Genomic DNA, 24,787 nt, shown 5'->3' on the forward strand with positions numbered 1-24,787 from the left:
TCATGTGTCCTTAAGGGGTTAATGTGCTTAAGAAGATAATATGTATTTTAACTGTAATCACCCATAAGAGGCTCCTGTAGGTTCTAGATAGCTATTAACAGAGCAGGAGATATGAAATTCCAAATTAAACAGATGGTGCAATTGAGGAAGTGTAAACATTAGATGACTGTTTACAAAAGGTGTTTAGGAATGCTGTGCAAGTCACATGCAGGGAGGTATGACTAGGGCTGCATAAACAAAGTGATTAATTTGTAAATGGCAGATAATTGAACTGTGAGACTGCAGGGGCAAGATTGATACACCAAAACGGCTTCATTAAGTTAAAGTTATTTTGGTGACTATAGTGTCCCTTTGAGGAATTGAAAATAGAAAAAAAAAAAAAAAGAAAAAAAAAAAATCACACTAAACTGCTTATTAGAGTAAAGGGCAATTATACTGTATAAAGCATTTCGAACCTAAGCAGCCAAATTAACATTTAAGCTGGCTGCAATGTAGTACACCTAGTTTACCAACATCTGCAGCTCGAAGGTAAACCACCAACTGCTATATACTAATATTTTACCATTTAAAACAGGCTCTCCATGTAACATTTTTATGACAGGATGGAGCAGCTGTTCAACTACTAGTCTAAAGATCCTGAGAAAGAAAGGCCTCAGGATTGTAGTTCAACAGCAGATAACTATAAGTGGCTTTCCTCTGAATCCAGTTGCATATTGAACTCAAATGGAGTAGTTGTGTAGGGTACCAAATACATGCCAACATTTGCCTCTGTTTATAGTTGAGGTCCACTTCACCAGCCTTATTAGTATATTAGGAAGGATGAAATATATCACATTTATGTCTAGAGGATAGGATATCAGTCCGAGAGACAAGGAAATAACAGTACAAAACTGATCAGACGGAACGTTCTGCACCATACCCACCTGTCTACCACACTGGCAGGTTTGACTTTGTCGATGATTATAACTTGCTTATTTCGCAGTGTGCCACTGCTCAGAGAAATGCCCAATGTGGAGCCAGGCGGTTTGGCAATTTCCACAAGCAGAGGTCCGGAAGCATTGGTCACAGTGTCTGCGGGGAGCAGGACGACGACAGGTTACATACCAGTTACTCAAAACAAACCCGGAGAGACACAGTTCACACAATAACATGCAGAACAATCATTTTGTGAAGCTCTGCAAGAAAAATATTTAAAAAGAACTATTGATCTGCAAATGCAATAGGAATCGATTAGTCTGAAGCAATTAAAATGTGGTAAAAGACTTCGGCTACCATAATTATAAGGCAGTAGCTTGTTCTCCAGCAGAATACAAAGGTCAGGCAAAACAAATTTCTAGATCTATTGAATATGACCTCTCTGGTACACAACAAAGTAACTACAACACACGCAGTATTTAATGGGGCTTATTAACCCCATCACTACTAAAATAGTGTAAACATTTTTATTTTCATGTATTTTGCAGTATGACATTTAATCCATAAAGCCTCCCTCACCCCTATACTCTAGAAATAATTATCAGCCTGCAGATAAATTAATTTATCTGCCAGAAGCCACTAGTCACTGATAACGCTTGCAAGTGTACTGAACATCTAAGCACACCCCTACTTTCAAACAGTCCAGGAAGTTTGAATGGGTCATATCATTCATACAGTTAGGGCGGGGAAGGAGTGGATGGACTATCAATCTCTGGTCTGTTAATGCAATGCTTACAGTGAAATGGTAAAGATTCCTAGTAATATGCATTCATACATACTGGCAGAATACAGCTAAATTGTAGACATTCTGTTGTCGATTTCAGTAAATTGCACTTTTAGTAATGCCTCCAGGATGCTTGCAAATACATTTAAGCAAGGAATTTCCCAATTTTATCTATTTTTTGTCACACTTGCTGTATGTGAGAAAAACAGCATTTTTGCTTTTATACCAACATTTCAGACCCAGTGTGTCAGATTGCAAGATAAAGATACTGTATAAAGCTTCCCATTTCCTGAATACTTTTATAAAATGATGTAAATATACACAATATTTATTTTTCTTCTTGTTTTAGAAGTGGTCATGGTGCTTGTATAATGCACTCTATTGGGGTTATTCTTTAAAAAAAAAAAAAAAAAAAAACTGTTGGAGAAACCGTTTAAATTTGTATGCAAATGCAATACAATGGAAAAAAATAAAATGAAAACTGCAATAAAACAACTAAAATTGTGTTTGATAAGCCCTCCAAAATATTCTCCTCAGGGTGCCTTACAGCCTTGTGTTAGAATTACATCAACCTGTACATTTTTTCACTTCCACATTTTGAACTATGATTATCTGAGGTTTTATAAGTCTGATCAAATAGAATTCCTGAATAGAATATTGTCCTAGCCTTTCCAGCGAAGAATCACTGGTTTTAAAATTTGAAGTTGTGGTGGAGCCCTGAAGAAACTAGGCATATTATAGAGAAAGCCACATAGAGAGAGTGGAATTTGGCCCAATCAATTAATTTCATGCATTAGATGAAGTGCAGAGTGACTGTGCCTCGGACCGTGGCAGCTTGTTAAAGGACGCCGATCGAGATTGATCGCAACATTGCCTTCCTGGTGTCTGCAGGGAGAGAGGACTCAACCTGCTGGTAGAACATGCGCAGTAAGAAATCTACCATCTGGCAATAGGAACAGAATACTGGGCAGACTGCAACTCCCATCATTCTTAAGGGAGGCTAACTATGATTGCTTAGTTACCAACTAAGCTAGCAAAGAAATCAGCAAATTTTAAATAAACTTTAAAAAGGAAAACTATGTTTTGATTTTTAAAGTATTGGCTCCCCCCCACCAATGTCAGTAACTTAGCCCTGAGCAGCAGGCTATTGATATACAATAAGTAGAATTGGAAGAAGAGAAATGGAACAGGGCTTAATAAAAAGGGGAGAGGAAGCAATTCAGAATAAAACATAACAGTATAAAAGGAATTCCAAATGGCCTACTCACATGGAATAGAGCTAAAACCAGCTCTAATATAGTGCGCCTGCAGTGGATTTGATCCCCCACTTCAGGGATATCGATGGAAAGTGCAATCAGCAGATATCATAACAGCAGGGTATATATAAAAGACAAAAAAGTGTGAAAATAATCTATTCCATGTGAGTAGGTGTAACATATTCCTCTTCACCTTGCGGTATTTGCGCTCAGCAGCTGTGCGTTTGTATGACGGACTCCTGCAACATGGTTATGGATGCGGCCGCTGTGGACCCACACCTAATTATAACCCCACGTCGGCGTGCGTATGACGTCACGCGGGAGACGCACGTTCTGGGGTCAAAGGCAGATTTCAAAATTGTAAAGGGCTTATTTAAACACAGTTTTACTTTTGATGTGTTGGACTCTGGAGAAGAATTAGTGATATGGGGCGAGGAGTTCAAGTGGTAAAGGAATCGTAAGAAAGGAATCTGTAGATTCACTCAGCTGTTTGCATACAAGGAAAATGGTAATCCATGCCAACTTCAGGATGTGATTGCTATAAAGATTTAACGGTCAGTGCTGCACAGGTCACAAAACTTGCCTAAGAGAGCACAGAGAGAAGCCTGAACACTCATTCTACAAGGTTTTTAAGGACAATCAACCGTCCACAATTTACAGACTACCCAAACAGCATCCCAAACCTGGACAATCAGTAGTGTTGAGGAAAACATTCATACAGTACAAATGTGATGAGAATTGGAGTCTCACACTGTCCCACTTAAACTTTTAGCTTAACGAGACCAGTTCTATTCTTTTTTTCTAGCAGAGCAGTCAAAAATAAAATAAAATAAAAATCACATAGGAACCTCATTGGGGAGTATCATTTAGCAGTACCGGTACTATAGAACTATGAGGACTACATGTCAGATGATACTCAGTCAACTTTCATGCCAACACTGGATCATGAAAAATGTGGTCAGCAAGCACATGCATGGCCACAGAGATTCTGAGAGTTATATTCATGACCTTGTTAATTAAGTCAGAAAATAACAGAATAAAAAACAAGATATTTACCATTTTACAACAATGAGTGAAAGCAATGAATATTCTTCTACTGCTTTATTCCTAAATAATCAAGGTATCAAAAACCAACAAACTAATTTCTCGTCATAAATGTGACTTAAACTGCAAAGTTCAGTGGGCCTTCAGCTCTGTTTTTAAAAGGACCAGGAATTTCTCCAAAGTCTGAAGACTTACGTAATCATGAATCAGAAAGCATGCATACAACTAGATTAAGCTTTGTAAGACTGCGAAGCTTTACAACACAATCTCTGGTGTCTTCCAAGCCATCAGATCTGCTTCATGACGGCACAGATCTATCCAGCACCACACACATATGCAAAGGACCTAAGAAATAACATCATAGACCTATACACATATATTGAGCACCTACCAGAGCCCAAATAGAGGAACAGATCAGAACAGAATTAAAAACACTTTCAGATGAAGAAGTAGAACAAATAGAGCCTTGCTGTAGTTACACCTCTGGTCAAGTAAAAACAGTTGCCATGTCCAACTGTCCAAGTTACTCACCCATAAGAGCAACATCATATTCCATCTGGAAGACAGCCTCCTGACTGCATTGGCGGAGTATGGTGAGTGCATCTCCATGGGCAACATTATGGAGGGAGATCCCGTCCACACACAATAGTCGGTCACCAACTTTTAAAGTTCCTTCCCTGTAGATTGAGTCACAAAAACATATTAGTAATTCAGTTGCATCAATGTTCGAATGCTATAATTGGATATTACACCCATTACATTCCTTTACCTTAGAGCTATCACCAATAGTACATTTTGTAAATTCACAAATATTGTAAAATAAGAAGTGATGTATAAGCGTTATACAATAAATGTTATATGAATCTTTTAGTATACTGAAAACTAGATTTATTATTAAAGTAGTGTTTACATTTATCAAACTGAGTGGTAGCACTAGAGGTTTTTAAGCTTGAGATAAACACGGTTATTTACTAAAGTGAGAATTCAAAAACAATTTAAAGCCAGAGTAGCCAAACTGCAAGCACAGCTGACGAAGATAATTTTGGCTATTTTGACCTTAGAGGGACACTATAGTCACCAGAACAACTAAAGCTTATTGCATTTGTTTTGGTGAGTATAATCATTCCCTTCAGGCTTTTTTCAGTAAATACTGTGATTAAAGAGAAAATGTAGCATTTACATTGCAGCATAGGGATAACTCCACTGGCCACTCCTGTGCAGTACTGACATTCAGTGTCTCCACCCTCTGCATGCAGATACTGAACTTTCATCATAGAGATGCATGGATTCTGTTCATTATCATTATTATGGCGATTTATATAGCGCCAACAGATTCCGTAGCGCTTTACAATATTATTAGAGGGGGGATTTGACTATAAATAGGACAATTACAAGAAAACTTACAGAAACTAAGGGTTGAAGAGGGCCCTGCTCAAATGATCTTACAGTCTATAGGAGGTGGGGTAAAAAACACATTAGGACAGGGAAAATAAGTCAAATTAGGTGGGAGTGGGGCAGAGAGTAGAGTGCTGCCCTTTAGGAGAGAGCAAGAGGCACGTATGTGAGGTAGAGGTTAGTCTGGGAGGCCATAGGCTTTCCTAAAGAAATTAGTTTTAAGGCACTTCTTAAATGATTGAAGACTAGGGGAGAGTCTGATGGGGGTAGGCAGGCTATTCCATAGGACGGGAGCCACCCGTGAAAAGTCCTGCAAGCGCGAGTTGGCTGTACGGGTACGAGCAGCGGACAGAAGAAGGTCACGGGCAGAGCAGAGAGACCGAGAAGGGGCATACCTATGGATCTGTGAGGAGATATAAGAGGGGCTAAGATTATTCAGTGCTTTATAGGTATGGGTTAGCACTTTAAATTGACTCCTACAGGATACAGGAAGCCAATGTAAGTACTGACAGAAGGGTGAGGTGTGAGAGGACCGACTAGAGAGGAAAATCAGTCTGGCGGCAGCATTCATTACAGACTGTAGTGGGGCAATACGGCTATTGGGAAGACCAATTAGGAGAGAGTTACAATAGTCCATGCAAGAGATTACTAGAGCATTGTCAAGCTCTTTAGTAGCATCTTGTGTAAGAAAGGGGCGGATGCGGGCCATGTTTTTGAGGTGGAATTGGCATGATTTGACAACAGACCAGATGTGAGGTTTAAAGGGGAGGCCAGAATCAAAAGTAACACCAAGTTCATCTATATGAAGAGATGCAGATTGGCCAGGGCTGTGTTTGACTTGTGCGGTCTCTGCCCCTGATCTGCTTCCTTGACAGTCGGACCCAATCCTATTGGAAAGCATTGTGATTGGCTCACAGAATCACTTCTGATGAGGTCAGCTGTAAGCAGGCACATCAGGGGCAGAAGCAGCAGCTGCAGACTTGAATACTAGTAAGAGTTTACTATATTTAGGAAGGTAAGGGGGCCAAGGGGCTAGATGGTGGTTTTAACACTATAGGGTCAGGAATATAGGTTTGTGTTCCTGACCCTATAGTGATCCTTTGAATTTGAAATACTCTTTGAATTCACCTTGAATTCTCCCTTTAGTGAATAATCATGTACGGTTTTACAGCTGTTATGGGCAAATGCAAATATTGTATTTCTCAAACTGTGTACTCTGTCTAAGAGATATTGCAAACTTACAAGGTGTTAGAAATAGAACATTGTTTTTCCTAACTGTTTCTTTAAGCAATAACCTCTTACTTACCTTCAGGGCATAATATGTTTATGCCATTTTGTCACAGACGAATACAATAACAATAATGCATAAACAAGCTTCAAGGCTATGCTACAGCTCTTTCAGTACATAATATACTGTGGTAACCCTAAGTAGATAAGGATGTTCAGACTTTAAGATGCCATCTTGTCTCAAGTCAGGGAATTTCCCCATGACGTGTGCACCCTTAAGTTTTTATGGCCTTGTATTTTTGCCAAGTTAAGGGAGGTCCTAAAATGAATAAAGTAAAATAAGTGTTACTTTTTTTATATATGAACTACGGTAACCCTAAAATGAAGACACCTAAGGTATAAATAGGTGTACTTTTAAATGTTAAGGGACAGAGGAGAGACTTGGAGACAGATGCTGCCCCATCTTAAAATGACAGAGAGGCTGACATGATGACATGTTCAGGAGGGTATGTTAATCTATTATTGATATTTACAAGCATATAGTTTAATCTTATAAACTCTGCTATAAATTATTGTAATGGATTTTATATCTCTATATTTATATTTTTATATGATAAATATCTAAAAGACAAAACTTTATTGCTTCCAAGACAATCCATATTTTATATCCTTATTTTATATTGTATTATCAATTATTTATATATGTTAAATAGAGGATCTCTTACTAGCTATATAAAATTATGGCTAAGATATTTGATTGGTTAGCCCTGCTAAGTTCTATGCTTTAAGACATTATAGTGGTAAATAAGGGAACCAGCCGCGGTTACACAGCTACATTAAAAGCAGTGTTAAAACTAGTATGTGTTTTAATCCAACTTATATAAATAACCAACTCTATATATATTTAGGATATAGTGTAAAACAGAGGAAAATATTTTAAAAAGGTTCCTTGTGGGGTAATACAAGATCATTAGAAGAGATTCCGTCAGAGGAGAATGTCAGACTTTAAACACCAAATCTATTAAATATGTCAAAAAGCCTTAAACCACCCCAAATGTCTGACAGCCACTGACTTTGATCAGAGCAAATGAAATCTGTCACTGTCAGAAAGCTGCCGAGTATTTAACGGTTTATTGTAAGGAAACGAGAGAATTCCAGACAGTTTGCTTTCATAGCACAGCTTGGTGAGATGGAGAACTGGGTGACTGGAATGGGAAACGGATGACAGATTACACAGTTACATAATTTTGAAAGGAGAGCACAGTGTGGACAAGTTGCTGTAGGAGTCCAAAAAGAAAGAAAAGTTTAATAGATTGCTAGTGAGATGGATAACCGTGCAAAAACAATAAAGGGTCCTACTCTTGCAATGGTTTAATCTAAAAAAAAATCAGAAGGCGTGGGAGTGGTGGTGGGTCGAGATGGACTGAGGATGATAAAGCAGGTCCAGACCACACAAGGAAAATTCTGTTCCAGCAGCATTCAAAGCTGTTTATTGTAAGAATGTAAATTCACTGCTATACATCCAACATGGTTGCATTCTGGGCCCAGCAGGCTGTAGGTAAATATGTTCATATAAAGGGTAACCTCAAGAAAAGTCAGTGGTCATTTCTAAAAACGGGTCTATCAACAAGGTACAGGGTATGCAAGCCAGCGCTACTAAACCCTCTCCTCAAGGCACACCTAATAGTCCAGGATTTACGGATTATCCTAGTGTGTCAAAAGGTGTTTTTTTTCTTTTTCTAAACACCTTAGACAAACCTGGATTATCCCTAAATCCTGCACTGTTAGGTGTGCCTTGAGGAGAGGGTTGAGGAGCACTTCTGCAAGCAACAGAAAAACAATAGAAATAGAAAAACAAGGGAGACTGGGGCAATTGTAACATGTAAATTCAAAAATGCTTTTAGTTTTTTACTATTTTGGCCACATCTGCGGAGTACCACAGTGGTTTCTTAAATTGTGTGCTTTTACTGACAAGCCTAATGCAATTTTCTGTTGCCTTCAGTAGTGCAACTTTTAAATAATCCCATTTCTCTTGGACTCCATTTACATTTCTCCAGTCTGATAATGACTCCTTCACACATATTCTAATTTTAGAAAAGTCTGTTTTTCTAAAGTCTAAAACTTTTGTTTTTGTGTGGTGTGACTTAGTCACTGTTCTTATATTAAACCACACTGATTAATTATCACTGGATCCTAAACTTTCACCTACAGTAATATCTGATCCCAAATCTCCATTTGTTAACACTTAATCTAGTATGACCTCTTTACAAGTTGGCACATCAACAACTTGTTTTAGAGACAATCCTGTCTGTGGGATAAAAAACAAAAACAAAACATAAAATGGATAAAGGTCCCCTGGGAATAGTGAGTTGTTTAGGCTGCAGCAGTAACTGGCCCTGGTCATTGTGTGAACCCTTCATTCTAATAAGGGTTACCTTCTTAACGTTTCCAAACACATTCCCTTTGTGAAAGAGAACTGAAGCTCATCATTGTGGACATAAAATTCCTACAAAGACAACAAGAAGCTCCCACCCTGCATGCAGGCTCAGAATCCCTTCGTAAACGTGAAGTATCTTTCAATGATCTCTGACATTTGTATCAGATTTCCATAAACCGTCTGCTCTGGAATTAAACGGACGTTAAGTCATTTGCAATATGCCTCCCCATTCATTGCACACAATAAAGTGTTATTGTGGATGGTGCTATGAAGCAACAGACTGAGTAGCATACGGTCGCTCTCACAGATGCACCAGTTAACCCTTACCTTACGGATTTTAAATATATAACAAAGGGATGATCTACCAGCACAGACTGCCCTTCACATTGAATGGAGCTCAACAGGGAAAACGCTTTACATACCGATCCGCTGGGCCTCCGGGCCTCACATAAGTTATAACTAGTGGTCTGGATTTATGCCAGTCTTCGTGTGCTCCTCCTGCATGGGGAAATGACAAAACATACATGTTACACCAATTACACCCAGGTATTAAACTATGCACCTATGAGTTTAGGACTGCTTCAGAAAGAGATCAGATTCTGTTCACCAATTCCACTACTCTGAACTGAAGACTCAAAGATAAATTAGAATTAGAGGGCCAGGCTACACACCAGGAGCAACAGACTTGGGCATTCATTTTCGGACTAACACCTTTTCGGCAATTTGTTCATTTGTCCGAAAGACAAAGGAACAAATACAAAGAAAGAATTGAAACACAAATAATTGCTTTTGAAAACAAGTGAATAAACAAAATTAAGTTTAGACAAAACAGTTTGGATGCTACCATTCCACCTTTTTTATTTTTTTTTCCCAGACAGTACGCGCCAGTAGATTTCTACTGCAGTTCCTGTAACTCAGGCCTTGGTACATTAGTCATCCTTAATGTTTTCCCTTTTCTCTTCTTCTTTTCTCCCTTTTTTTCCTTCCTAATCAGTCCACATATCTTATTATACTATATAAAACATTGATTTATCAAAAAAAAAAAAAAGCAAATACACTACAAACACAAAGATGGTGACAAATTTTCTTTCTAATAGTCCTCTATAATATTCCTATATTAATACTTCGTTAGCTTTGTTATTACTTTTACTTTATTCTCCCTTTATTTCCTAATTTAAGTTACTACAGCCAGCTTATTTAGCCATTTATCTATATCAACAATCTTCTTTTTCTTCAGATTTCTATTTACACCTCCTTCTATTTTTAGGATTAGCTGTTTTTTTACAGTTTCCCAGTTTGGTAATATCCTAGTTCTCCATCTTCTAGATATAGAAATCTTTGCTGCTATTAAGGCATGAGTAAAGAGATATTGCAGATCCAGATTGTATTGGCTAAAATTTAGGTGCAGTATAAGCATTTCAGGAGAGAAGGGGAATTTAGTTACAGTTATTTCTTGAATTTTACTTCGAAACAATTTCCAAAATTCTTCTATCAGAGGACAGCTCCACCAAATATCTATCGAATCTCCTACCTCTTTATCACACCTCCAGCATATGTCTGATATGTTCTGATCTATTTTATTCATACGGCTAGGGACCAGATAGAGTCTGTTTATTATCTTAAAATGTAACTCCACTAAGTTTAAACATTTAATATGTTTAGCAACTGTTAGCCATGCTTTTTTCCCCACTCTTTTTTGTCAAACTTTTTTTTCATTTTCAAATCTTTCTCCCATTTCTCTATGGCCGGGAATGTGAGATCTTCTTCCCCATGTCTCAGTATCGAGTTGCACTTTTTTAGTAGATTTCTCATATCTTTCGCCTTTACCAAGTTACTTAGACACAATTAGCTTCTGATTTTTCTTTATCTAGTACTTTATTTAAGTAGCTTTTAATCCTTATATAATTATATTTTTCATTTTCCGGAAGAGCAAATTTTGTACGTATTTGTTCATATGATTTGAGATTTGATCCGGTCATTAAATCTTCTATAGTTTGTATGCCTGCTTTGGTCCAAGTTTTTTAATTTAGATCCTCCATGTTATTTTCCAGTATTAGGATCGGTAAAGTGTTGAGAATACGATTTTTGAGTCCCAGATTTTTCCTTATCTACCATTCCAACTTTAATAATGTCCTTTAACCCCCCCCCCCCCCCCCCCAAAAAAATAAAAAATATTTTTTCCCTTCTAAACTGTTTTATAACCAACATATTTGCAACATGATTCTTTAATAATTAACTCTAAGATCTTTAATTTAGTAATTACTAATGAAAAGAAAAATGCTCAAAGATTAAAAACACTCTACGCACCTCTCATCACAAACCCAAAGCTGTTTCCCTCTTTACACAAGGTGATCTCAATGGTCTTTGGGATAATTGCCGAGCTGGTATCAGGAACTGCAGACAGAGAGACATCCAATCAGAAACTGTCACACGCGGATTATGGGACCTGCTACTTAGAGTTATTGACTCTACTTACCAAGGTTAAAAATGAATAAGACTAAAATACTTATAATCGTCAATACACATCACATTGTCCTTTTGGAGCACATCCTTTTGTACATACTATAGCCAAGCATGAACAGAGAATATTAATTTGAAATTAATTATGTTTTTTTTTAAATTTCCAGATAAAGAGTACAGCTGGCTTTTTAAAAAATAATTATTATATTCCAAAGTGCAGAGTTGATTACAAAAAGCAATATTGATGAATGATATAACAGATGTTGTACATGTTAAAAGACCAGATATGCTGCCCTTTTTTTTTTGTGGTAGAAAAGGTAACAAGAATGAGTAACAATATTGTCAAGGTCTAGAAACACAGATAACATGACAATCGATTCAAACTGACCATAAGTGCGATTCAGGTGAGTAGAAGACTAGTATGTGCATGAGGTTATATGCTTGGTTTTACAATAGGAAAAACTGGCACACACAAATTGTTGGTCAACAAGCTAGGTGGTCAAGATGAAAAGACCACTGGGTCCTCACTCCCTAACCTGCCTCTGCACACAGGTAAGGTGAAGCCAGATAAGATCAATGCAAACAGGCAGACTGAAGGGCATGTGATTTATAATTACAGGGTGGAATCAAGTAGCATTATTGATCTGAATAATAGATTTGATCAACAAGTTGGAAGAATTAAAGAGAGAGACCACTGGAGCTAAGCCCTCGGGAGGACATGTGCTCTAAATACTGTAAAGCTCTGATGGGAGGCAATTATGCGTTATAGGTACTCAAATTCAAGTGGGGCAATAATAATGAACAATAGAGTGAGGTAAACTAGTAGCATAAGTTGGGTGTCCACCTTCGTTTCAAGGCTGGAGAGCTGGGGTCAACAAACTGTGGCCAGCTCATCCGATTCTCTGGGATGGCAGAGCATAGTCCCGCATTTTCAGGGGCACCCCATTGAAGAGTGAGGGCTGTGAAGTGAGGGTAGTAGAGCAAAGGGGATCCCCTGGTAGCAATATCCTTGAGGAAGGTGCTGCATGCTGTGTCACCGAGGCCACCGTCCTGGAATGCTCCGTCAGCTGGTTCCAAGTTGGCCTTGGTTTTCCTCTGCGAGACTGGCCTCTGCGCAGTCGCTGGGTGTGCCTTCTCCAGGTCTGCTACGGTTTCTGCAGTTTGTAGAGCTGCAGCTTGCCTTGGGTACTTGGCCCTTTTAGAGAGGCCTCTGCCTGGGTGTGGGGAGTTCCCAGCATCACAGTCAAGGGAAAGGTGTGTGTCAGCTGCTCACCCGCTGTTGCCATCAGTCAACCGTCAAGTTTGGCCCAGAAATCCAGAAGTAGTTTGTCCAGCCTTTCCAGGAAGGGAGAGAGCACGTCACTGTCTTTGTGTGAACATATGGCATGCACCATTATGTGAGAGTACAGGGTGCCGATCGGGTCAGCAAGTTAGGGTAAGTAAGAGAGTGTTGGGGAGACCAGTGGTGGGCCGGGATAACCCCAGACACACGGAGCTCTGTGAGGTCTCCGTAAGTGCCAACTCCACATGGGTACGGGAGATATGTATTTTTTTTTTTTTGCAGTTAGAAAAATATACCTTGCATAAATGTTAACCCTCTTGGCACTGGTTAACATCTATTAAACTTTGTGATCTGAAGAAATAGTGCACCAAGCGAAGCTCAATATTTAAACGTTTTGTCCCAGAAACTCTACGATGCATGGTATAGGATATAAAGAAGGCCATTAAATTGCTGATGCATGTTTTAGGATATAACGTGTGTGATTTCAAACCACTTAGGGCTCTACTTACTAAATGCTAGATTTCCTAGTCAGGGTTATTCGCCAAACTCCAAAATGTATTGAATTAAAATGTAAACGTCAACATTTAGGCTAGATTAGTCAAACTGTGACTGTACCGAGTTAAATAGGAAATCCATATCCACCACTTTGGTTTCAATTTTTAAATTAGGATTTTAAATTCCTACAAATCAGAGTCTTGTTAATAATCCTTTTAGTATTGGGATATAGTTAAAGGTAAAGGAAGAATTGGGGTGATTTAAGGTTACAGGTGCAATTTCTATGATTACGCAAATTGTATCAAAATGTGTTACAGAACAGAGCCAGGATTTAAGGTTGCCCCGGGCTTTAAGTGGGGTGACAAATTGGGGCCCCTCCTACAGCCCTAGCTCTGTATCTGTAAATGGTGTTTGTTGACTGAGTGTTGTGTGTGAGAGTGTGTGTAGTAGCTGAGTGTTGTGTGTGTAGGAGGGTGAGAGCTGTATGGGGAGAGGCTGTGTGTGCGTGTGTCAATTTTTTGCGTATGTGTTCCCCACCTCCTGCTTACCTTAGCTGGTAGACTAGTGGAGTAGTAGCTCTATGGTCTGCACCAATATAAGGTACAGACCACTTTAAGTGCATTTTCGTAGTTCCGGCATTCGATCAATAACTCATCAAGTAGCGCTGGATGACCATTAGGATGTTCTTAAAAGTGGTCTGTACCGGATATTGGCACAGACCACAATGCTTCCTAAGTGAAGTGAAGGGGTACAGGGCCATGCAGAGAGATTTTTTTGATCTCCCTGTTGGCTCGAGGAGGGCCTGCCCAGAGACTGAGCACCAGGCCTTGGTCACCTAATGGACAATCTGTCAATTTGTGAATAGCAGAAGTAGCAGACACATGCACAGATTTAGCGGATTTGGTTTTAGTTTACTGAATGAAAGTGCATACAGCAGATACTCCATTAAAACAGCTGAAAACAGACAACTTAATGCCATTATTGGTCAGCAGGGTGTCGTTGATATTGTTATGGTCTTGTCACAACTGAGACTAGAAGTTAAATCTAAGTGTCCAGAAATACACTGTGTGGCCAGGTACAAGTTAAATAGAGGCAATTTAGTAAAAGAAAAGTCTAGAAAGGGAAAATAAGTTTTAAGATATTACGTTTGTTTTTAGAATGCACTTACTGGCTGGCGGCAATTCATACTCCACCTCCAGGACCACACGCTCCCCCACATTTTTCAGAAGGCTGATGATCTCCTCATGGCGAAGTTTGGTCAAATTGATGCCGTTCACTGACTTTATGTAGTCACCGATGTTCAGCTGGTCACTCCTGGGATGATAAAGTGGGGTGTTAAAAAAAAAAATAGTACTAAATCTGTAAAAAGAGTCTTCATCAATGATCATTAGATTGGTAGTATTATCTTAGGTCATTACTCACCTGGCAGCCAGCCCTCCAGGCCTCAAGTTGGATACCCTAGGTTTGCCATCCTTGTCTGTACCTCCAGAAATGGTCAGGCCCAGAGTGCTCCCTTCCTTCTTAATCAGTTCAACAAAGGTGACACCCCGGAACTCCTCTGGGAAGAAGAAGAACACTTTTTGAAGTTTAAACAAAAATGTAGAAACGACCCATCTTAGTAATGGGTGATAATAACAATCCAGACTCCAAAGTGGCCTAGAGCCTTGAACTCCTTGCTACCCTTGTACTTTGGTATTCGTATAAAGAATGGCATTAATGTACCTCAAAAGCTCCATCTACAAGAATACAACTAGCAGGAGGATGGCAAGACATCAATGTATCCCACTGAGGAAGCAATAATCTAGGACATCAACTCATAATAAAATGCTGCACCTAAATCCTTGGGTGCAAGGATTTCAGTTATGTTGTGAATAATATGAGCTAATCAGGAACTGGTCAATGCATGAATTCCTTACTGCATTTTATTTTTCCTTTTTTCTTCAAATGTTCAACTTCCTAACAGGTTTAAACAATACCAAAATTTGAACACGTTATACCATACCAGGGTTTTTTGGAGCAAAGCTTTGTAATTATCTAGAGACAGGGTAAGGGCATATTCTTAATCATTTGTTTTTGTTTTTTTGTTTTTTAAACTTTCGTTTGAGCATTACAAAAAAAAAACGTAAAAGGTCAATATTGTATCTCATTATCAGGATTCCAAAAGCTTTTTCACTCTTGCTGTGTCCATACGGTCTGCCAACACTGCCTCAATCTTCCTTTCACACTGTGAATCCTGACTTTAATTTATTACTTTGTAGGGACAACCTGTTCACACAGGTGACTTTCACCATGCCAATGCCCCCAGGGCTTCTGCCATCTTGACTTTACATCTGACTTTAGACAAAATCATTGAGCAGACATAATAGACCAAGTTAGAATGGACCTAGATATTTCCCCTTCATCAGCCATTTCCTCAAACGCTTTCTCATTTTGCCTCTTTTAAACCTCCCCCCCTTCATACACCACCCCTTTCACTCACTCTGTAATAAAATGTTCTCATTCTCTCAATGTCCGTCATTTTAGGCAAAACCTCTGCTATTCATTCCATCACAACAGACGTCTCTCAACTAGCTTTCAACCTTGAAAGTGCAGTGCAGTAAATTCTTCCACAATGGCTGACAAACCTGGCTGCAGCTCCCAATTCGTGGACATTTTCCTTACAGACCTATGCTGTAATCTGCTGTACCATAGTATTTCTTCATTAATTAGCCACCTGAGGGGTCAGTAGGTGCACAGCTTAGGTATGTTAGAAGGAAATGGTTTATCGGTTCGGGATTGGTAGAAGATACTGAAATTCAGTGACATATTTACTTCCTGCCAATGTAACCTTCAAATAAGTTTCATATATTTAAAATAAGATTACAGTTTGGCTTATACATCTAACGTTTGCCTGCATGGTATCGTTCCCACTGCTTGTATGGTTTTATGTACATACCCTGTCAAAAACAAATACACACTTTATCTTTCTTTTACTATATTAACTAGAATGTCAATCCTGATCCCAAATAAATAGCAGATGTTTCCCTCTATGTGTACTATCTAGATGAAAACAAAAAAAATCTACATTAAAAATGATTTCAAGCCAAGCTGAACATTTCCTAAAGATCTCCCCACTCCTTCACTAATCACTTTTGTCAAAAGGGCCACTGTCATTGTGATCAAAACAACAACTTGTACCCTTTTAGTTGTCTAAGGCAAAGAAAAGTTTTTTTTTTACTGCAAGAACAATAAGGATGTGGAATTCTCTGCCTGAAGAAGTGGTTTTATCAGAGCCCTACAGATGTTCAAACAGCAACTAGATGCATACTTGCAAAAACAGATATAATTTCTAATTAGTGGGGTAATAGCGGCTTGATCCAAGGAGACATCTGACTGCTATTTTGGGGTCAAGAAGGATTTTTTTCCTAGTTTGTAGCAAAATTGGAAGTGCTTCAAGCTGGGTTTTTTGCCTTCTTTGGGATCAACAGCAAAAACATATGTGAGGAAGGCTGAACTTGATGGACACAAGTCTCTTTTCAGCTATGTAACTATGCAACTTGTTTACATATTCAAGCATTTAATTAGAATGCAAGCTCATGTGGGCAAGATATCTCTTCCTTTTTATTGTTCCTCAGTTATCTAAGATCCACAATTCACTCAGAAAGTTCTATTTTCTAAGCTCAATGAAGACATTCTGACCATCTAGAATTAAATAAAAAAAATGGTATACAATTTTTTAACCCAACTCTGCCCAATACGCCAATTAAAATTCTGCATTGTCCCTATTGGGCATCCTTTTAGCAGCCATTTGTACTAAAGGCTTGTTCAAATACAGAATTAACTTATTTATTATTTTATATTCTAATTCATAGGGCTTTAACGTGAGTGTAACTGGTACACAGAAGGTTAAATGGCTGCAGAATTTTATTTTTTTTGACTGACTGGCTACTCTGCATGATGCCATGTCCTATCAATTTGTACTGCTGTGGCTCAAATTATCAGCTGCCCAGCCCAGTTTCTCACACAATCCTGTGTACATCTAGATAGGGGCTTCAGATGGCACCTGACTGGGTATTAATGCTCCCCCCCACTGAGGTTTAATTTCTGTACTGACAAATTTAAATTGTCGTTCTGGTGCCTGCTGTCAGACGGGGACTCATGTGGCTTTAGGATTACTCATACGAGCTTAGAAAAATTGCCAAGCTTTGAATGCAGACGAGACAGGAAAGCATACCGACAGGTATGAACGGCAATGAGTAGGTAACAGAAGGACTATAAACCCCTCATTCTGCCATCAGGAGAGTTACCTTTAGAAGATCGAAAATTTGGAGATTTTCAGATTCTGTGTGCTTAGTAGCTTGTCAAGCAAGCATCCCATTTGCATTGCGGATCTATTTAATATAGACTTTGCTAGGATAGCCCAGCTTAGCTATGATCTTCTAACGGAAAATTAAAAAAAAAAAAATCTTGGGTTCAATAAAGTGAACATAACAGAAGCTGGAAGGAAACATCACAATAGAGTACTGTTGACATTACATATTTCTAGAACACACAAAGAAACAGCGCTAAACTAGCAACTTCATCCAGGAGCAGGCAGTCTTCTCTGCTCAAAGTGGGTATGCCTATACGTAAGCTAGATAGAAGGACAAAGTGGGTAAGTTGTGTGAGCAAGGGAGTTATAGAAGTACCATGGGGATGCACTCAATTAGCATGGGTCTAGTGTATTTCTAAAGTGAATCTGGACATGTTGATTTCCCATGAAATAAACTTTGACTTAACCACTCTTTTTCTTTTCAAACAGAATCCAAAGAAACTTTAGGAGGATGTGGGCTGCATGAAAAAAGCTGCCCGGCAGAAAGGAACATGCACAGCCAGACAAACCATGTATAAAAAAGATTCCATTCAGGATTAATCTGGGAGAATAGGAACACTTAATATTGAGCAGTACTATTCAAGTACTGCCAACCAGCTTAACCTTGCACAAACAAATGCCAAGTCAACAAAGTCAAACTAAATCACAAAGCACAGGTGTTTTTTTTTTTTTTTGGTACAGGTCTATTGTAGAATATACCCAGTATTTATGTACCAATGTACACTACACCAAGGACCTCTGTACCAACATAAGCTATATACAGTATACATGTACCCAGCGTACCCACATAGGCTATACCCTATATCTATATATCCAGTATTCCTGTCTATGTTATAACCCACATCTATGTAGCAATGTTTACTATTTCCAGAATTTACAGTTGTGCTCAAAAGTTTGTATACCTTTGGAGAATTGCTATGTACCATTTTTAAAGAAAACAGGAGTGAGCAGGAAAAACACATTTCCTTTGAGATTCACATTTAAAGGAGCACTATAGTGCCAGGAAACCAGCTAATTTTCCTGGCACTACAGGGTTATTAGGTCCCCCACTCCCTCTCTGAAACTGCTAGGTTTACAGCTGCAGGGTTAAAACTAGGGGGCCTGGGACCCAGACTACTTCATTGAGCTCAAGTGGTCTGGATGCCTATAGTGGTCCTTTAACTGTAGGTTATAACAGAATTACACAATCATAAAACAAAACAAATCAACAAAGAAAAAAGTCAAATGACCCCTGCTCAAAAGTCTGCATACCCGTAGTTCTTAATACTGTGTATTGCCCCCTTTAGCATCAATGACAGCATGCAGTCTTTTGTAACAGTGGTCTACCAGGCCCCTTATTCTTGCAGGTGGTATGGCTGCCCATTCGTCTTGGCAAAATGCCTCTAGGTCATGCAAAGTCTTTGGTCGTCTTGCATGAACTGCACGTTTGACATCTCCCCAGAGTGGCTCAATGATATGAAGGTCAGGAGACTGTGATGGCCACTCCAGAACCGTCACTTTTTTCTGCTGTAACTGCTGGAGTGTCAACTTGGCCTTGTGCTTAGGGTCATTGTCATGTTGGAAAGTCCAAAAGCATCCCCATGCGCAACCTGGTGCAGAAGAATGCAAATTGTCTGCCAGTATTTTCTGCTAACATGATGCATTCCTCTCACCATCAGATTTCACAAAATTCCCCATGCCTTTAGAGTTCCCACACCCCAACACATCAGTGAGCCACCACCATGTTTCACAGTGGGGTTGGTATTCTTTTCACTATAGGCCTTGTTGACCCCTCTCCAAACATAGCCCTTATGGTTGTGACCATAAAGCTCTATTTTGATCTGGTCACTCCAAATTACAGTGTGCCAGAAGCTGTGAGGCGTGTCAAGGTGTTATCGGGCATATTGTAACTGGGCTTTTTTGTGGTGCTCTAAAACCTTCTTTTCGGCAACTAGACCATGCAGCTCATTTGTGTTCAAGTATTGTTGTATTGTGCTCCTGGAAACAACTACACTGTATTTTTCCAGAGCAGCCTGTATTTCTCCTGAGGTTACCTGTGGGTTTTTCTTTGTATTCCGAACCATTCTCCTGGCAGTTGTGGCTGAAATCTTTCTTGGTCTACCTGACCTTGGCTTCGTATCAAGAGATCCCCAAAATTTCCACTTCCAAGTAAGTGAATGAACAGTACAAACTGGCCTTTTCAAGGCTTTGGATATATTTTTATATCCTTTCCATCTTTATAAAGTTCCATTACCTTGTTACGTAGGTCTTTTGAAAGTTCTTTTCTGCTCCCCATGGCTCGGTATCTAGCCTGCTCAGTGCATCCACATGAGAGCTAACAAACTCATTGAATATTTCTACACAGACACTAATTGCAATTTAAAAAGCCACAGGTGTTGGAATGTAGCCTTTAATTGTCATTTTAACCTCTGTTTGTCACCTGTCTGTAATAAGTCCAAACATTCAAGGGTATGTAAACGTTTGATCAGGGCCATTTGGGTGATTTCTGTTATTATGATTTAAAAAGGAGCCAAACAACTATGTGATAATAAATGGTTTCATATCATCACTATCCTTAAAAAAAAAACTTTTTTTGCATGATAGTCATATTTTCAAAATCAATACCAAAATTTCATAATTTCTGCCAGGGTATGCAAACACAACTGTATATACCCAGAATACATGGAACATCCCCAAATTATGGCAAGTTAGCAGGTCTGTATACAAACCACACAATGTGATCTGTCACTGGATCCTTGGGAAATGTATCATCTAATACAATCACTCTGAGAGACCCCTGGGAGGGCAAGGAGATCTCACCCTTTGGGGAATTCACCGCAAGTGGTTTATTCTCCTAAATGTGTGCCATGTGTAATGATCACAGACTAACCTGGAATGCTTTGCCGCCTGGAGACAAGAGCCAGGTCGTTCCCTGCGCAGTCTTTGCTGCCCTTAGAATAAGGGCCATCATCTAGAATAACAAAAAAGGATATACAGATGATGAAAAAAGCAGAAAATGTACTTATACGATTAAAAAATAAAAAGTTTAATTTTGTGGTTATTTTATTTTCAGTGTTACACAAAAAAAGGATTCAGATTACATTACATAATGTGCTCCTTTTTAGAATATATACATGGTGGCGAGGAGACGTCGACTGCGGTACCCCCAAGGGATTACATACATCAAAACATTTGGGGAGAATCAGTAAGGAGCCAAGCTCCACAATAAATAGATTAATTCAATTTACAGTCACAGGGAATAGGTTTAACTATTGCAGCACCATTCTCTTGAATGGGGAGTTTAATATCAAGCTTTGAGGTTTATTCACTAGAAAGGAGTGAAGGGAGAAATGCAAATCAAGCCAAATTGAAGTTTTTAATTTTTCACCCTTTCTTCTTAAACTCTTTTGCCTGGGTGTTAACTCCACATAATGGTTTAGTAATAAAACCAGTTTCATTCTTGGAAAGCAATGCACAGACTCTATAGAGTATACTAGTCTTGGAGTGGCACGTGTGTCCTCTGCAATGCAAACTATGTCTGCTGCCCTTCTTTAAATAACCTGATGAATCACAGTCTCCCGTTTCACACATGACACTATCAAAGCACTGAGGACTCTGCGTAGTGCACATTCACATAATCACCAAGCAGACGTTTGGCAGACACACTGGACTGGGACAGAAAGAACTTGGTGAAGGTTAGATCCATTAAATCACCAGTATGGGATGGCATACATGAAAATCAAACACATGTAAGAACAATTCTACCCAAGGAATAATATGGCCATAAAGACACGACTACACCTACAAAACTAAAACAACCAAGCACAAGCATAGCGCTAGAAACAAAGACTATTACACCTGCGAGTCTCTATTAGAATGCATACGAAATGCAGGGACCTGCAAGTCCTTAATGTAAACCCCTGCCCACACCTATTGGAAACTTTTAATAGACAGAAATTCGTCAAAGACCATTACATGCGAATGGCCACAATGTTCCAAGAAATAAATATATAGACACACGGAATATCTATCCTTACCTAATTTGTGTCGGAGAAGGAAAGATCACGAGTTATCTAGCACTGCACCTAATGGAAGTTCCATCCCGTCAATTAGACTTCCTTCCACTCTTCAGCCCTCTTAGAAATCCTTTAAATGTAATGGAGTTCAACTTTTTCCTAAGCAAGAGCCACCAGCTCTCCTGGCTGCAACGAGGACGTGGGAGCAGTCCCCAGCTATGAAATTAAACCGTTCTAAAATGATCTGACTATTTACAATAGAAGTGTACCTTTCCAGAATTTTGATATATATATATTTTATTATTATTTGTACACGTACAGAAGCTTGTCCAAGATGTGGAGGACACTTTACAAAAAAAATGTCCATGGACAAGCTATACATTATTTTAGCACTCAAACCAGCAAAACCCTTTGTAAAAGAATGGCGATTTAGAGGTCTTCATGTTTTTAGCATGTTAAAAGTAGTAAGTGTTAATAATTTGCTTATATGGAGCAGTAGTTTCAAGTACTCCAGTCAACTACACATTTAATTAAAATAAGCACACTAATCGATAGAGAACAATAAAAGTGCTGAACAGATAAAAATAAAATGAAAAATCTCATCCTGTAGAACAGTTTGAACGTGGGATTGCGTTTGTAAGCAAGAATGTCTACCTCCTATGGAACAGAGTTTTCATGGAATACGTGACACCCAGATTAATCCCCCGAGCTCTGGACCTCTTACACAATAGTTTATTACATTTTAAAAAGCAAAAAATAAAATGCAATCTATACAACATTAACCTTTGGGTAGGAAGATGTCTGGTGCATGCTGGGAAGAATTATGGGATGATGGAACACTTCGCACAGTAGCACAACACTACTGCAAAGCAGTTATGCCGAACAATTCACATTTCAGTCCTGTCCATTCGGTCATGAGCGACATAACACGCACGAGACAGTGTTAAACATTATCATTTCAATGCTTCAACTTGTTGCATTCTTTAAACAGAAACGACCGCAATTACTTTATATATTTTATGGAGACGATGGAATAAAAAAAAAAGTCTGTTCTGTTAAATTACAGAATTACATTGTTCTACCTTCAAGGGGAATTGTCACATAGCAGAATTTTTTATCTTACGTTTATTCCATATATACTCCTGTTTAGTCTGCAACTTTGTGCCTCTCTAACTAAACTCGCCTTTTTTGTGCTTATACAGGTCGTTCTCTGCTAGATTTCGTTTGTGTGTTAAACTTGTAATCTTTTGCTACTGTAATGATAATCTTTATTTCTGGATATGTTTTATTGTCAATTAGTTCCCATAATGTAGCATGTACATTGTAAAGGATAAAACTCAGAACTTGTTTTTTTTAGAATGTAATTTGTCTTAATGTATTTCAGTTGGATCTCATTCCTACAAAATGAAAAAAAAAATATGTTTACATATCTTTAGATTTAAAAAAAATTAATGTATTTGAGGCATGAAAGATAAAGTTAAATGTGGAAATTCTAACCACTTTATCCTGCAACTGGGTGCCGCCATCTTAGCTCCCTGACAATCATTGCTATAAGCTCTGCCCTATACACCTGACAGGAAAACATTGTTTAATTTCTCAATGTTGCTATTTCTCCTTCTTATCTGCAATGTGTGCCCTGGCTTTGCCTGCACTGAACTAGATTGCTATGTTTTCTAAATGGAGCATCGGATGAGAAAAATAAATAAAACAAAGGTTAATACAAGTTATAGGGGATTTCAATAGTTTATTCAATAGTAATTTCCAGAGGTGTATCAGTTTCCTTTAATGGTAATTCACCCTATGAAAATGTAAACATAAAATGTAATTTATATAGTAAAGCTTAAGAACACACACAGGTTAGAACTTCCAGTAAGAAGAAAACAAGAGGCCAACTTCAGGGTAAGCTAGATCCACAGGATTCCATTGACATCTGCCCATCCTTCTTTCATTGTGATCTGGTAGACTAGTTGATACCAGTCTCATGAAGGACATGCTTACACCATTTAGAGTTTAGTACCCCCCCGCTGGCACATGTATTCATTGTGTGACCAAGATGGCCTCAAGCAAACAGTATAGAATTATTTCTAAAAATAGAACTTACAAGCTGACTTTGCTCCTAGATTGCCCTCTGTGTGGGATCAAACCATTTCTAAACACATCAACAATTGCAGCTCCACAGCCTTGACATGGTCAAAGGGAAGAGTGACGGAGACAGTATCTTACAGAATTATTTGGAATAACCAGATTACATTGTAATGAAGATATTTCTCTCAGATGTATCTAAATCTACACCCTTATGGCTTCCATATGGGTACATGGAGAACATCATGTGCATTGCCACTTGCCTTAAGACCAGTGGCGCCTCCTGCAGCAGGGGTACCTGCTCTTCTCACTTCAGTGAAAGTACTCAAATCAAGTGAAACTTCTGATACAGTTTGTCACCAACACAACATCCACATCAGACTTACTAAAATGCACTAAAAACAGACAGAATTGCAAAGCCACCTACCAGCAGAATCCAATCGTAAGATATTAAAAAAAAGTTCTAGCTCACTTTGCAGAAATGGAAGCTATAAATGTCATTCCTTGATTACATTTATGCAAATCTTTAATTCTCCTCTCAGGATTAACATCATATCAGGTACTGTGCATTTATACGGGCAAGTAACCAATTAATGCCATAAAGAGCAGACAGACACGCAAGAAAGATTTGTGCGGCCTTATTAGACTTCTTTATCTCTCAAACCACAGCCTCATCAAACATGGTATTCCAAATCATTTCCTGCATTTGAAGGTGGAAGGTCAGTCTGCGCCTAATACTATGTCCTTTTAGATAAAAAGGTGAATTCACTGACAAAAATGCAAGGGGGAGATAAACGGAGGTGAAACTTAAGACCCAAGCTGTCCTAATTAGGGAATGAATAACCAGACCCCATACATCTTTGTCACAATAACAATATGGCACAAACCTTGACACTCAACTTCACTTAAGCCTCCCAACTACACTGTATTTGGTAGGGTTTTCCTGAATTTGGCCTACTAGCTCCTGACCCAGTATTTCTTGGGGACACCAAGGAATGCCTCAAATTGGCGCAGCAAAAACGCTCATTGCATTGTGTAGCCTCATTCTGAGAAAATGCAGCGTT

The 24,787-nt window shown here is 38.8% G+C and overlaps 1 protein-coding gene across 8 annotated transcripts in view; it reads right to left on the reverse strand.

The window, feature by feature from the left end:
• GRIP2 (glutamate receptor interacting protein 2) overlaps positions 1-24,787 on the reverse strand; it is a 383,817-nt gene that overhangs the window by 37,375 nt on the left and 321,655 nt on the right. For all 8 annotated transcript variants that reach the window (XM_063426279.1, XM_063426278.1, XM_063426277.1 and 5 more), the window contains 7 exons: positions 20,516-20,596; positions 14,718-14,853; positions 14,464-14,609; positions 11,366-11,452; positions 9,481-9,556; positions 4,531-4,676; positions 924-1,071 (listed from right to left, as the gene is read on the reverse strand). In XM_063426279.1, the coding sequence (XP_063282349.1) occupies positions 924-1,071; positions 4,531-4,676; positions 9,481-9,556; positions 11,366-11,452; positions 14,464-14,609; positions 14,718-14,853; positions 20,516-20,596 (820 nt within the window). The remainder of the gene's footprint in view (positions 1-923; positions 1,072-4,530; positions 4,677-9,480; positions 9,557-11,365; positions 11,453-14,463; positions 14,610-14,717; positions 14,854-20,515; positions 20,597-24,787) is intronic.

The sequence above is a fragment of the Pelobates fuscus genome, chromosome 7 (assembly GCF_036172605.1).
Source record: "Pelobates fuscus isolate aPelFus1 chromosome 7, aPelFus1.pri, whole genome shotgun sequence".
NCBI classification, from domain to species: Eukaryota; Metazoa; Chordata; class Amphibia; order Anura; family Pelobatidae; genus Pelobates; species Pelobates fuscus.